Source organism: Grus americana, chromosome Z (genome assembly GCF_028858705.1).
Source record: "Grus americana isolate bGruAme1 chromosome Z, bGruAme1.mat, whole genome shotgun sequence".
Classification (NCBI taxonomy): Eukaryota; Metazoa; Chordata; class Aves; order Gruiformes; family Gruidae; genus Grus; species Grus americana.
The window spans coordinates 40,636,800-40,650,550 of NC_072891.1; the positions used below are offsets into that span (position 1 = coordinate 40,636,800).

Consider the following 13,751-nt stretch of genomic DNA (forward strand, 5'->3'; position numbering starts at 1 on the left):
ACAGTAATTATAATTTTCACAGATCAGTGAGAAATTAAATCTTTGGCAGTGACTTCAAAATATTTTCAAGGTCCCTCTGTACCAGTACAGTAATATAGCGAAGTGCACTTTTATTACACAGAAAATTATATGAAATGCTTAGCCAAATGCTATGAAGACAGCGTGTAAATTGTGCAGAGAAAGATGTGGTAAGATGCACTGATGGGTGGTAGGATGCACTGATACATGGTAAGATGCACTGAGCCTTGATTTCACTGAAAGTAATTGTGTAATAGAGTTCTGAGGAATCCCTAGCACAATTTTGAGGTCTAACAACATAGAAGAAAGAAAATTGTATATGTGTCACCAAAGAAAACAATATATGTTCAGTTTCTATAAGCAAGGTCCTTTGCAATAATTTGAATTACAGTATTATTTCTGTTGTCAAGAGTATTTGTTACCTGTTCAGTACAGTACAAGACTCGGAGGAGTAGGTGTGTGGGTACCTCAAGGTTGCTTGAGGTGCTTTTTCAAAAAAAGCAGAGGCAAAAAATTTTAACTGAAAGGCTCACAATATAGGACGGATAGAGAAAGGTTGTACAGAAAGGAAATTTGACTTGAAAACTGATCATGCAACATTATTGTAACAATCTTAAAATTACTTTTACCAAGTAAACAGCATGTTTTCTTAAAGGTGAACTTAGTATAGAACATTGAAAGGTATAGTATCACATCTTGTCTGCTAAGTCAATGTTATGTTATGATTGAGATGGCAGGCAATTAAACAGAACTAAGCTAGGAAGCACTGAAAGTACAGCTTCATGAAACACAGTGATGAAAGACCTTTACTTAGAAGTACCAAAGAATAAGAATAAATATTTCATTTTCAGTCACAGCAGTCTGACACTGACCACAGGATGTGAGCAACATCCAGTCTTGTTATTGTTATTCATGTTGGTTATTACATGGTCATCACTGTATATACAGGTGCATTCTGAGAACACATTTATTTTTGAAAACCAATACAGTATACAGATCTAACAGAAAGTTCCTCAGAATCATTTCAGCTGGTGGGTTCCTTGCTGTGTCTCTCTCCCATTCATGATGTAAAGCAATACCATAGATTGAAATACTAGGCCTGCTAATAATGAGAAAGCCTTTAATACCCACAGAAAAATTTCATTCCTAACAGAACAAGGAGTCCTTAGTAAGATCTGTGTATGTAGCATAAACCGCACTCTACATTTCAGGGAACCAGACTGCATCAAAAACAGTGACAACTCCAATTTATTCCAACATCCCTTGAAAAACTCAGATGGATCACCAAGCCATAAAGGATATTTAAAATCAGTTTTTTCACTTGTTCTATGAATAATCTTCCATTTTCTAAGGAATATCCAGTGTTTTCTTATTATGAAATGTTAACAAACAGTGAGATAAAACCTCTATGCAAAACAATGTCTCATGACACATCAGAGCCAGCTTGTAAGAAAAAGTTTGCCTTAAAAGCATGGAAGTCCTAGAGCACTGGGGCCCATGCTTAACTTCAATAAGACTACTGACAATCTTAAAGGTTTTTGGGCTAAAAGCATATGCAGTTTAAAAATTAATCACGTTAGAGGAAGATTTCAAATTAAAAGACAGTTTGAATTTCTCTACTTTTTCCACATATCTGAAGTCCATAGATTAGAAATCTTATCTGAGAAAGATGAAACAACTTACACTGCACTTAGCTGTACTTTCTCTAATTTAAAATACAAGACTTGCTGCACCCCAGATGCAGACACATCTTGGGATTCAGTCTTAACTCATTTGTCCTCTCCCTTAGTAACAACACGTTTCAAGTCTGTTCGCCAGAAAATAACTTGTAGTTATTGCAACACACTTATCTCTTAATTTGGTTATCCGTGCTCAGTGTTTACATGCAGAACAGCCATGCTGGTGCTCACTAAAGGTCTGATTGATGCAATATCTTAATAGCAGATAATAGATGTAATCTCTGCTGATAGAAGATGCTTATGGAAGCAGTACAAGAGTCAAGTCAAGTATAAAGTGAATTTTCCCTTGATTTATCCTCCCAGGTTCTGGCAATTGACTTAAAGACTGCTTGAGCTAGAAATTGCATCTGGATCACTGTGTTTTATGGGGATACACAGTCTATACTGGGTTTGTTGGGAAGCCTTTTTCAGTAAGTTCCACAACTTAATTACATGGAAGTTGTTTTGTGATGTCACAGACTTGTTTTATACTGAGATATGGTTAAAGGTTTTCTACTGTACAAAATGGACCTGTATTATACAGGACGCCCCCGATGGAATTGCATTTATTTTTTAGAAGACAGTCAGTTGACTAATTTTGTTGTTATTAATTTTGTGAATCTTAAAATAATTATCAAAGCCCAAATTCTGGAGAAGGAAATAAAATCAGATCATAAAAATAAAGCTGTCTCATTGGAATAAGTAACATCAGCTCGCACATGGGCTTGCATTTATCCTGTGTTTCCACAAGACCTATCAGACTAAGGAAATGTTCCACCTGGGACTCCAGAGAGGTTAATCCAAGTATACAACACATAGAATAGAATATATTCTTATGCAACAATAAGTGGCTCTGTGCCATAACACAATCCTGGTGAGTATTTGGGGGAAATTATTGCTTAATTGTCTTACCTCTATTCCTCAAGTATGTTTTTCTGCACAGGAGGCATTTCTTCACCACTCTGACTTTTTAAATTTCAGAATGTGATAAAACTGTTATTAGCTAAAAGTGGTACTGTAATAGGAGTTACATTTTCTTCACAGCAACAGGCAGAATATTGCTTTTCTTGTACCTTTTTAATACTTTTCCAAAGACTTTAGAGGTAATCATCCAGCTTTTGAAAAGATTCTAGTTTTCCTGAGTACAACCTGACATCTTTGGGCAATCATATTTGACCTGCAGAAGACAAGCAGTGTTTAAATATAGCTGATTCCCACATACTTTGTACAAAGCTATCTTTTCAGTGAACTGTGTTTCCAAGAAAAAGGAAAAGACATTAGGTACACACATTCAGGATTCTCAGAAATTAATCAACTGAATACAAAAAGTTTTTCATTCTTCTAATAAATATCTCCAATAAATATCCCTAAGTCAGTAACCCATGGATATTAACCTATTAGGTAATGCATTTTTGCAATGCTTTCAAATGCAAGAAGACATATGCAGTGTTTTCTTCTGAAGCCTCATATCCTGAAAAAAAATGAAGTGCGTGGGTAGCTTGTACGCACATGAAGATTTATAATGAGCACAACAGGGTTCTGCATTTGCAGAAGCATATTTGGGGTCAAGAACACTCTTCTGTCCTTTAGCGTCCTTCATCATACCACAATGTGCTTGAGGCTGCTTATCTGTAGTTGGGAGGGCCCCTGGGCATTCCTGGCTGTGCCCCCGGGAAGCCTGGATTTCCAGCTGGATAGCCTGGCACTCCATAAGCCCTGGGCCCCGGTGGCCTCGTCACAGCTATGGATGGGGGAGGAAGGTTTCCTCCTCTGCTCTGCGGGGGATAGTGGCCATCTGGGGCAGGGCCCGGATGCTGGAGTGCCTGAGAGGAGCTGGCGTCTTGTGGCTGGCCTGACTTCTTTGCTTCATTTCCATCCTGTCCTTTCTTGTTGTCTGAAATGTGTTTGGAGAACAGAATTAAAAAATGAACATGCAAACCCGAAATTCCCTGAGAGGGCAATCCTGCAACCACCTGTCCACTCCAGAAGAGTGGTGGGAAGTTTGGGGCCTCCCCTGCCAACAGCATGAAATCTGGGGTAATCATAGTCTTTGCACTGCATTTTCCCTCCAGACCTTTCTGCAAGGCCCAAGTGGAGGAAAGTGGAGGCTTTTTCCAAGTAGCTGGATGCACTTATATATCATCTATAAATGACGATGAAGGTAGCAGTTTCAAAGTTAAGCGGGCAGGATTTGAAGCTGCAGACATGCCTTGCACTTTGGTTCTTTGAAAGACAAACATTTCTAATCTCGGTTTCTCTGCTAGGCTTAAACCTACACTGGCTGTATAGCATGCATGCATGATGGAGAAAGTCCAGCAGTGTTCAGGAGAAAGGAAACAGCTTGCAAAATCCTTCAGGACAGACTGAAACCTTCCTGACCAGGCTAGGCTTTCTGTTAAGGATTGTACTACCATAGCGTGTTCTCACTGTACCTTCTCCCGGTGAACCTGGCACAGGGGACAAACGCTGTCCTGAGCAGTCCTGGATCAGTGAAATGCAATAGGAGGGTGCAAGATTTGGACCCAGCTGGTTTGTGATAGGTAAGAGGGATCACTAACATTTAGACCAGGCTTTAAGTGTTCTTTTCTGCAGGGCTGGGATCATGTGATTCATTACTGCTCTATTACAGGCTTGTTTACTTTTGTGTTGCCTGGGGTGAAATAACGTTACAGTATTTCTTAAACAAGCCAAAGAAAGAAAAATGGATTGGAGATTAAGCTAATACTTGTGATTCAGTATTGCGAATATCTTTCAGGACATTATGGCAATGGGAACTGTCATGGTAGTGAGGAAGACTATGATCTGGCATACATAAATTCCTCTTCTTGAGGACTTCGGAAGTCTTTACCTTGATTTGGAGTGGATTCATCTTGCTTGCCTCCTTTTTGCTTTGGCTGTGATGGTTCTGTATCAAATGGATTTTCCTCTTGTTCATTTGATTTTTGTGCCTTTTGTTTATTTCTTCTTTTGTTTTCTTCTGCTTGCTAATGATGGGGGGGGAGAGAGAGAGAGAGCACATCTTTCAGTGAGCTGAATGGCTTCTTTAATATTTAGTAAAACCAAAAATCAATAATTCTCTATTCCTTACACTTTGTAGCTTCTTTTTAAGTTCCAAGTTAGCTTCCTTGTAGGATTTGGATGTAGCATTGAGATAATAAATACTCAGGCTAGATTTAAAGAAAAATAATATTTCTTGTTAGGTAATGATTTAAATGGAAAGATTCTTATAAAATTCCTATAGCAACAACTAGAGTTATGCTGATATAAAATCTGTATCTTTTCCTCATTTATTGTGCCTAATCAGTAGTAGTATTTTGACAACAAACAATGTATAAAGAAGGTCCTGTTATTTCAAGGGAAAAAAAAGTTGAAAGAAATTATTCTGTTTATTAATACTCCACATTGAATCTTATAACAGTTAAAGAAAATGTTCCATGAAGCTATGCCTCTCTATGAAGTGTTTTCTAAAGAATAATTTAACAAGTTAATTAACTTGTATGACATACCTTAAAAATGAGTAAATCATAATTGTAAAAACTTTTGAACTAATATAGTAAGCAAACTCAAGTATTGCAAAAAAAAAACCCAGCCAAAAGCATAGGGTTTCATTTTTGTTTTACATTATGATCTCCTTCTACTAAACAAAAACTTAACTATATAATGCAATTTTCATTTTTCAGTGTATTGTATTATTTTTGTAATAACTCTATGAAATTACTATTTTTCACCATCTCAATTTAATTAGAGAAGTTATGATATGAAGTCTTTTATTGATCTAAGCAGTAAATAATTCATCTGCATATGCTGTTTTCTCTGTTTTGTCTCATTTTCCCTTGTATTTTCCTTCTTTTTCTTTTTTCTTTTTTCTTTTCTTTTCTTTTTTTCTTTTCTTTTCTCTTTTCTTTTCTTTTTTTCTTTTCTTTTCTTTTCTTTTCTTTTCTTTTCTTTTCTTTTCTTTTCTTTTCTTTTCTTTTCTTTTCTTTTCTTTTCTTTTCTTTTCTTTTCTTTTCTTTTCTTTTCTTTTCTTTTCTTTTCTTTTCTCTTCTCTTCTCTTCTCTTCTCTTCTCTTCTCTTCTCTTCTCTTCTCTTCTCTTCTCTTCTCTTCTCTTCTCTTCTTTATTTATTTTTAGTATATTTGCCTTGGACCATTCCAAGAAAGGAATAGCAGTCAAAAAAAAAAAAAAAAAATCAGTAGGAGCTGACCATGTATTTCAGAGGGCAGTCTAGATTCTTTATTTTTCTAGCCAAGGGTTAAAATAGAATATTATTTAAGTGAACCTTGGCAAAATTTCATCTCAGAATTTCATTTTGCTCATGTAAAATCCTTCTGCAATTTCTATTGTATTCTGTAATCTTCTCTATATTTGTTGGCAGTTCTACAATACAGGGTTAAATCCCAGCTTATCTCTACATAGAATTAACTTTTAGTTCAGCAGTATGCTAAATAATCCAATATATGTACACAGCAGTTTAAAATACCTTTATAAAGCAGGACTCAGTACAGTCTCTGAGAAAGAATATTCTTTCATTATTCTTTACTAGGTACTGATTTACAAAAAATCTCTACAAGCCCTATTTCATAAAATCTCGAACACCTTGTCTCACAGTCCTGTCCCAATAGCACAGAGTATATTTTTTTGTCAAGGAAAGGCCAGGGCACTGAACATCAGACTCACTGAAAGTTACTGGGAAATAACTCTGCTTCATGGTGGTCATGTTTCTATTGAACTTGCTAAGGATTTACGATGTGCTGTTCTGCCTGCTGGACAAGCTGATCAAAGTCACAGCACTTCAGATCCCTTACAGGCTTGTGCATTTTAATAGCTTTGTCATTATCATTATCATGGCAACAACAACATTTTCGACAAGCAGTAACAAAAACAAAAAGAAAGCCATTGAACAAAAAGGCAAAAGCACATTAATTATGATCAAATAAAAGGCTCATGAATTCTTCAGGTCCCTCACCACAGGACAATCAGCATTATGTTTAATTGATATTCAGGCAGTGAAGATTCTGAGTGAAAGAAACTTAACAGAAATTAGATTAATCAAGCTTTGAGTTAATATTCTGTACATACACCATCAGCAATATAAAAGGTAGGATGAGTCCAGGGTTAGAGGCATAACCAAATACCTTCCCAAACCAGGAAGGGAAGTCATGCTCCAGAGTTTCTGATATGACTTCAAACATTCTAGTCTTCCCACTATTAAACAGAAAAGTTGACAATGTATCACATACAAATATTATGGCAATGTCAATGAAGTAGTATGAATATATAGGTTAATCACATCACATCAAACCTGGGAAAAGGACAATAAACTATATATTAACATTATTAAAAACTTGACACTCTGAAAGGAATATTATTTAAAATAGTATTTATGTATTTTAAGGGGAAAATAAACACCAATGCTTTTATTGTATGCTAATAGATTTTGCCTGTAGTTACCACTAAGATTACTCCTCAAAGAATCATTGTACCAAGTTGTGAACTCCATACCATTAACCAAAGAGTGAAGTGCAATTTGTGCTCTATGAAGTCCTGGTGAAAAATTCAAATCCAATCTTTGTAGGGTTCATAATCAAAAAATGGTCTACTTGCAATTGGTTTCTGTTCAGCACTATTCAGCTTAATTCTCTCTTTGCTGTGTACAAATGCTATAGAAGCCAGTGGCTGTGTTTTAGATTTTTCTTATTGTTACAGCAATCTAATAACTTTCATGCGTACTTGTTCCATGGCCAGCTTGTGTAGAAAGTATTTTCTCCCTAGACCACTAACATTATTCTTTGTCTTGCAGAAGCATTTTGATAGATGTTGCAAAAGTTCCTTCCTGCTTATTTTGCTTTTGGCTGTGTCTTACAATATAGGCTTTGAGGTTTCTTACCTGAACAAAACTAGCAAAATGGGTCTTTATGTGTATTGAGACTAACTGGTAGTTTTAGTTGATTAAAGGAATTGTCACCAAATTGCCACCTGATATTCCAGTCATTGAGGTCTCTTGTCACCACTTTTCAGTTCTTCTAAAGCATTTCTGACAACCAAGTATTTTTCTTAACTCATGTTTCTCAACCTTTGTTCTCTTCCTGGTAATGTAAAAAGGTTGCAGGTAGAATTCTTCAGACCAGTTCTTTCTCTCCAGTTCCCCCACCCACCCATGGCAGGTTAGTTGGAAAAGACCTTTAAGAACATCAAGTCCAACCATTAACCTAGCACTGCCAAGTCCACCACTAAACCATGTCCCTAAGCACCACATCTACACGTCTTTTAAATACCACCAGGGATGGTGACTCCACCACTTCCCTGGGCAGCCTGTTCCAATGCTTGACAACCCTTTCAGTCAAGAAATTTTTCCTAATATCCAACCTAAACCTCCCCTGGCACAACTTGAGGCCGTTTCCTCTTGTCCTATCACTTGTTACTTGGGAGAAGAGACCAACACCCACCTGGCTACAACCTCCTGTCAGGTAGTTGTAGAGAGCGAGAAGTTCTCCCCTCAGCCCCCTCTTCTCCAGGCTAAACAATCCCAGTTCCCTCAGCTGCTCCTCATAGGACTTGTGCTCTGGAGCCTTCACCAACTTTAATATCCAATTCAATAACTGCAGCTACTCAGATCTGACTGCAGATGTCTCCCTCTGCCCTTTCTTTGCTACGATAAATAAAAAATCTTACTTTGCATCACTTGCTTTGCTACCATTGCTTCCATAAATTCAAGCAATTTTCTATCTCATCAGAATTTTTGGCATTTCATGCAAGTGACCCTCTTAGGTGACTGTGGCTATTGCAGGTGGCTAGAAACAATCTCCAAAATATTTTGCCTTTGGCCAAAGTTAATGTGGCAAGAGTTCTGCTCCTTTACAAAGTGCACTGGGGATTATGCAGATATCATTTTACTCACAACAGAAATATATTATTCAAATCTTTCATTTTAACATCTCTTTTACTGTTCTCCTACTCTTGATTTGCTAATATTTTGTTCAAAACCAAAGACTAAATTCTTTTAAAAAATTTCATTTCATATATTGACTGTTGCTGTGTACTCGTTATAGTTGTATGTCATGCTACCTGGCAAGTAAATATGATGAAAACAATCCTGGACTTCCAGACAGTGTTCACAGATGGAGAAACTGTGGCAACATCTAAGCTAGCTTAAATGCAAGGCACATGTTTGCACCAGCTAGGCAAGGCCTAAGTTTTTAGAAGGGGCTAATGAACATGGAGATCTTGAAGACTTCAGGAACAGGTTCAGGTTCAGAGTGGTAATACAGATGCATGAAATACTGTGTCAGTTGGAGAGAGTCACAGCTGTCAAAGACTGCACCACCATATATTTAGCACACTCCCATACGTTCTGATATGACCTTTCTACAGGGCATAAGTAGACATTTCCTCAAAGACATCACTCTCAAGTCAGCAGATAGATCACTGCTCTATTCCTTAAGAATAATTTCTGGCTTAATTACAGCAGTAATGACAATTTTTTACATTACAACTAACTAAAAGAAAATATTTTCTGGTTTACACTTCAGATAAAACTTTCTAAATAATTACTCAGTTTTCTAGGATTCCTAGCTTCAGGAATTACCCACAATGCAGCACAAATATGCACTCAGCCTCTCAGGTGCTAACACTTATTATAGAAACTCTTTTCATTACTGGATCATTCACTGTGATGAGATGAGACAGTTCATTACGTTGGTAACAAAAGATGGATGTAAAATGCAAAAAACCTGAAAGGACCACAGTCAAAAGATGGTGGGATGGAGACAATGGTGTACACAGCAGGCAGCGTGGAGAGAAAGAGGATGAAAAGCAGCATGGCCATGTAGAAGTTATTGGATCTGGAAGCCTTGAAGACCCTCTCTTGGGGGACATTGCAGCACATCACTGCCCAGCACTGCAGGTACATGGAAGTATGGAGGCGGAACACGTTGATCGCTGGGAGACATGGAGCATAAAAAGATCCCATCCTAGAAAAGAAGCAAAGAAAAGAGTAGCCACTTTGTTGTAGGACTTCTGTCTTCCTAGATATGCCACCCGTTCCCTATGTCAATGCGCTTTGCAGCCATACACACTCTGGACTCAGAAATCAAGTTAATTAAACCATCTTTATATGTTTTTTACTGGTGTTGTCTCTTCAGTTTTCCTTCAAGAAGAACTGGAGGTGTATGGATAGAATTCTCCACATGAGCTTTTTGTTTCAAAGTTACAAAGCCCTCCTTCTCTGCAAATTAAATTAAACGTTATCCATTCTTACTTTGTCCCTTTAGTTCAGGTGACGTGTCACTTGTGTTGTATAATAAAGGATAGCCCTAAAGCTAAGTATTACCAAAATAATCTAGTTTATTCTTTATTATTTTCCTTAATATACTAGCACCATTTTATGAAGGATATTTTTGCTTAGTCGACATTTATTTTACTTCCGTTACCATGGTTATTTAGTGTTTCATTCCAACAAACTGTTTATTGATTCAGCTAAATATTGTTTTTTTCCTTATTATGTATGGTTGCATGGTTATGACAGTGAAACATTTGGAACCATTTTATTTTTATCACACCTTGTTTCTTGTGCCATGCTGATTGAAGAGCAATTACTTTCATTTGCCTGGCTAAATGATACAGAATGTAAGAGATAAGGAAGCTACTTCTTCCTTAATCATTGTCCAAGTGACCAGGACTGAGCTGCTTTGCCTCTAAGTGCCTCAGTTTTTCTATTTAAAAAAATAGGAAATAGATCTACATGGTTGGAAAGACCTTTCTAGTACAGATATATTATGACAGACTCTGTTATATTAAGATCTCTCTAACCTCTTTTCTTATATCTTCAATTAAAAGATAAAGGGTTTGCTAGTCTGTGGTTGAAGGGAGAGAGCACCTCATGGCCCTGTTCCTTACCCTCATGGAAATCAGTTGCAAAATGCTCCTCAATTTCAACAAGTTCAGAATCTGGATAACTTATGGCCATTATCATAATATTCCAGTATAACATTTATTATATGGTAGACAAATTCTTGCCAAAGCTTATTAATACAGAGAAAACTTGCAAATGATTTGCATCCCACTTCCTTTGTGAAAACACAAAGAGAAGAGTTTTCATAACTGCATGGTCTCTCTTTCGTACACAAAAATAAATGCACACATACAAACCTCTTGTATCCCTTCTAGCTCTGTGATAGTTCCAGCTCACCAGCTGCACCTGAAACTCTTTTTTATTCTGTTTCAAATTAGCACAAGCATGTGCAATAGAATCTGTAAAGCTCAGATAGAACAGAAACCAATTCACCCTATGTATGTATTAATGATAAACATGGTTTTGGCAGTGTATGTTTATTATAAATGTCAACTTTTTAAATTCTTCTGATGTATTTGATTCAGTTTAAATCATCAGACATTATTCTGAAAAACACTACAGCTCTAGTGCCTTACTTGGCGCTGCAAATAACAGTTAGCATGTAAATGTGGTTCCAACCCTCCAATAAGCAGTAAGCAGAAGTCTGTTGTATCTACATAACATCACAAAATCACAAGTCACAGTTTCTGTGCCAGAATGTGTACATTGGTGCATGGCAGCTTACAAGTGCGCAGTCTGTACATGTGATGAAGTATAAAAATTATAGGTGTGTATAGAAATTTTGTTAGGAATCGACTCCCTCACCCAGCCCTCAACGTCTCGCAGGTAGAGAATGATTTCCAATCTATCTTCCAAAGTGTTAATTATAGCAGTAGAAAGTATTAGTGCCATCAATTGCATATAAACTTGCAAGCAGAGTTTATGCTGCAGCTTCATCACTTTGATGAAAAGCAGCCTGAGAAACGTTTCCTATTAGAAAGTAGAAAGACAGTCCTAAGGCAGATAGCAACATACCAATTGCAAACACAAGCTGCTTTTCTAAGGTGCAGGACACAATATAGGTACCTCACATGCCAGCAGCAGGGCTGGACTCCCTCCAGCCATATTCTTATGGCATGCCATCACTACGAGGTCACAGGCGGTGCTGTGCTCCTCCCCAGCAATATATCCTCCTTCTGAGCAAGCCCATGGCTCTGCTGTCGGGCCCTCAGGGCATGCCTCCAACAGGATTTGGTTGCTGGGGCTACAAAATATTTACAGCCTCTTCTTTTGCTGTATTTCTGCAGCATTTCTTTGACATACACACAACACACAACCTTTGGGTTTTACAGAAGTGAGGGCTGTCGCCAAGCAAAAAGTCTGATCAGCAAAGTCATATTAAAGGTAAAAAAACTAGTCCTTAACAAGAATTAACTTTGAAAAGTCAACAGTGCTTGAGGAGGACATTCCTGTGGAAGACTGATCATCTTGCATGAGGACTGTACACAATCGTATTCTTTACCACTCATGTAAAGTTCAAAAATGGGATGAAACACAAACCTCTTCTTGAGAGCTAAGGACTAATACTGCAGCAATAGCATTTTATGCACGTTCATATGCCTTGACAGATAAGTGTACATACATTTGTTTTAAGGCCTTTTTTCACAGGACACAAGGGGAAAGAGTGGTAAGGTATTTTGAAAGGCTGAAATTCAAAAAAAAAAAACCACTAGTGCAGGCCAGGTGCTTGCTTTAGCAAGGAGTCCACAAAAAGATAAGATTCACCTATGCGGCCTTTTACTAGTTGGTCTTACCAGCCCATTGCACAATCCTGGTGCATCTGGTCCCATAATCTTAATCCAGAACTAGTTTTGAAGTGGTCCCACTGATGGCAGTGTACCAGGGTTTGATATATATTGCATTACACTTCCATCAAACTAGAGCAGTGGAACAGAATCAGCATTTCAGAAGAATCTTTCACACATACAGCTAAATCCTGCAGTCCTGCAGATGCAACATGCTTTGCCACACCTACCAGATCATGCCTTGGTTAAAGATCAGTCCCAGCACATTTCCACTTATATCGAACTCAGAATATGATGGCTGAAAGAAATAATACAGATGCTTTCATTAGACTTGCACAAAGGGTTTTAAGATGACTTACAGTAGATAAAAACTGTCACTTCCAAGAGCAGCAGCACATTGGCATTATGTTGTAAGGTCTCTTGTTGCATCCTGTCAGTGAATCATGCAACAAATTAATATGACTCAAGGTCAACAGGTAGATTTTAATACAGCTTGCAGTATTTTACTGAAAATCTTTTTGAGATTTGTTCAGATGATGGAGAATTAAAAATAGTTCTGTGTACTGGGTAAATTTTAAAACAATTCATAAATTTTCCATTGGAGTGGCTAGTGGTGGTCATCTAATATGTCCTCTGATACAGTACGAGCCATGAGGCTGCTGTGATTTAATCCCTGTCTGAACTATAAAACTATTTTCACATATTTTAAGTTTAACAGTTACACTGTTGAAGAATCCTTTTTAAGCATTGATAGATGTTTCCTATGATTGTCTTTCTTGATGATATATGGGGTTTGCATGGCAATGTGTTGGTAGTGGAGGGGATAGAGGGGCGGCATCTGCAAGAAGCTGCTAGAAGCTTTCCCCATGTCAGATAGAGCCAATGTCAGCTGGCTCCAAGACAAACCTGCTGCTGGCCAAGGCCAAGCCAATCAGCGATGGCGGTAGTACCTCAAGGACAATGTATTTAAGAAGGGGGAAAAAAATGCATCAGCAATTTCAGCCAGAGAGAGGAATGAGAATATGTGAGAGGAACAACTCTGCATACACCCAGGTCAGTGAAGAAGGAGGGGGAGGAGGTGCTCCAAGCACCAGAGCAGAGATTCCCCTGCAGCTCATGGAGAAGACCATGGTGAGGCAGGCTGTCCCCCTGCAGCCCATGGAGGTCCATAGTGGAGCAGAATCCATCTGCAGACCATGGAAGACCCCGTGTTGGAGCAAGTGGACGCACCTGAAGGAGGCTGTGAGCTCATGGAAGCCCATGCTAGAGCAGGCTGCTGGCAGGACCTGTGGCCCCATGGAGAGAGGAGCCCACACTGGAGCAGGTTTGCTGGCAGGACTTGTGACCCCATGGGGGACCCACGCTGGAGCAGTCTGCTCCT

General features: G+C 38.1%; 1 protein-coding gene across 1 annotated transcript in view; it reads right to left on the reverse strand.

The window, feature by feature from the left end:
• Positions 1–3,246: 3,246 nt before the first annotated feature.
• TMC1 (transmembrane channel like 1) overlaps positions 3,247–13,751 on the reverse strand; it is a 72,761-nt gene continuing 62,256 nt past the window's right edge. Inside the window, exons 15-20 of the mRNA XM_054809942.1 lie at positions 12,601–12,668; positions 9,466–9,705; positions 6,815–6,940; positions 4,825–4,903; positions 4,585–4,720; positions 3,247–3,630 (exon numbers count right to left, since the gene is read on the reverse strand). Of these exons, the coding sequence (XP_054665917.1) occupies positions 3,362–3,630; positions 4,585–4,720; positions 4,825–4,903; positions 6,815–6,940; positions 9,466–9,705; positions 12,601–12,668 (918 nt within the window). The 3' untranslated portion in view covers positions 3,247–3,361. The remainder of the gene's footprint in view (positions 3,631–4,584; positions 4,721–4,824; positions 4,904–6,814; positions 6,941–9,465; positions 9,706–12,600; positions 12,669–13,751) is intronic.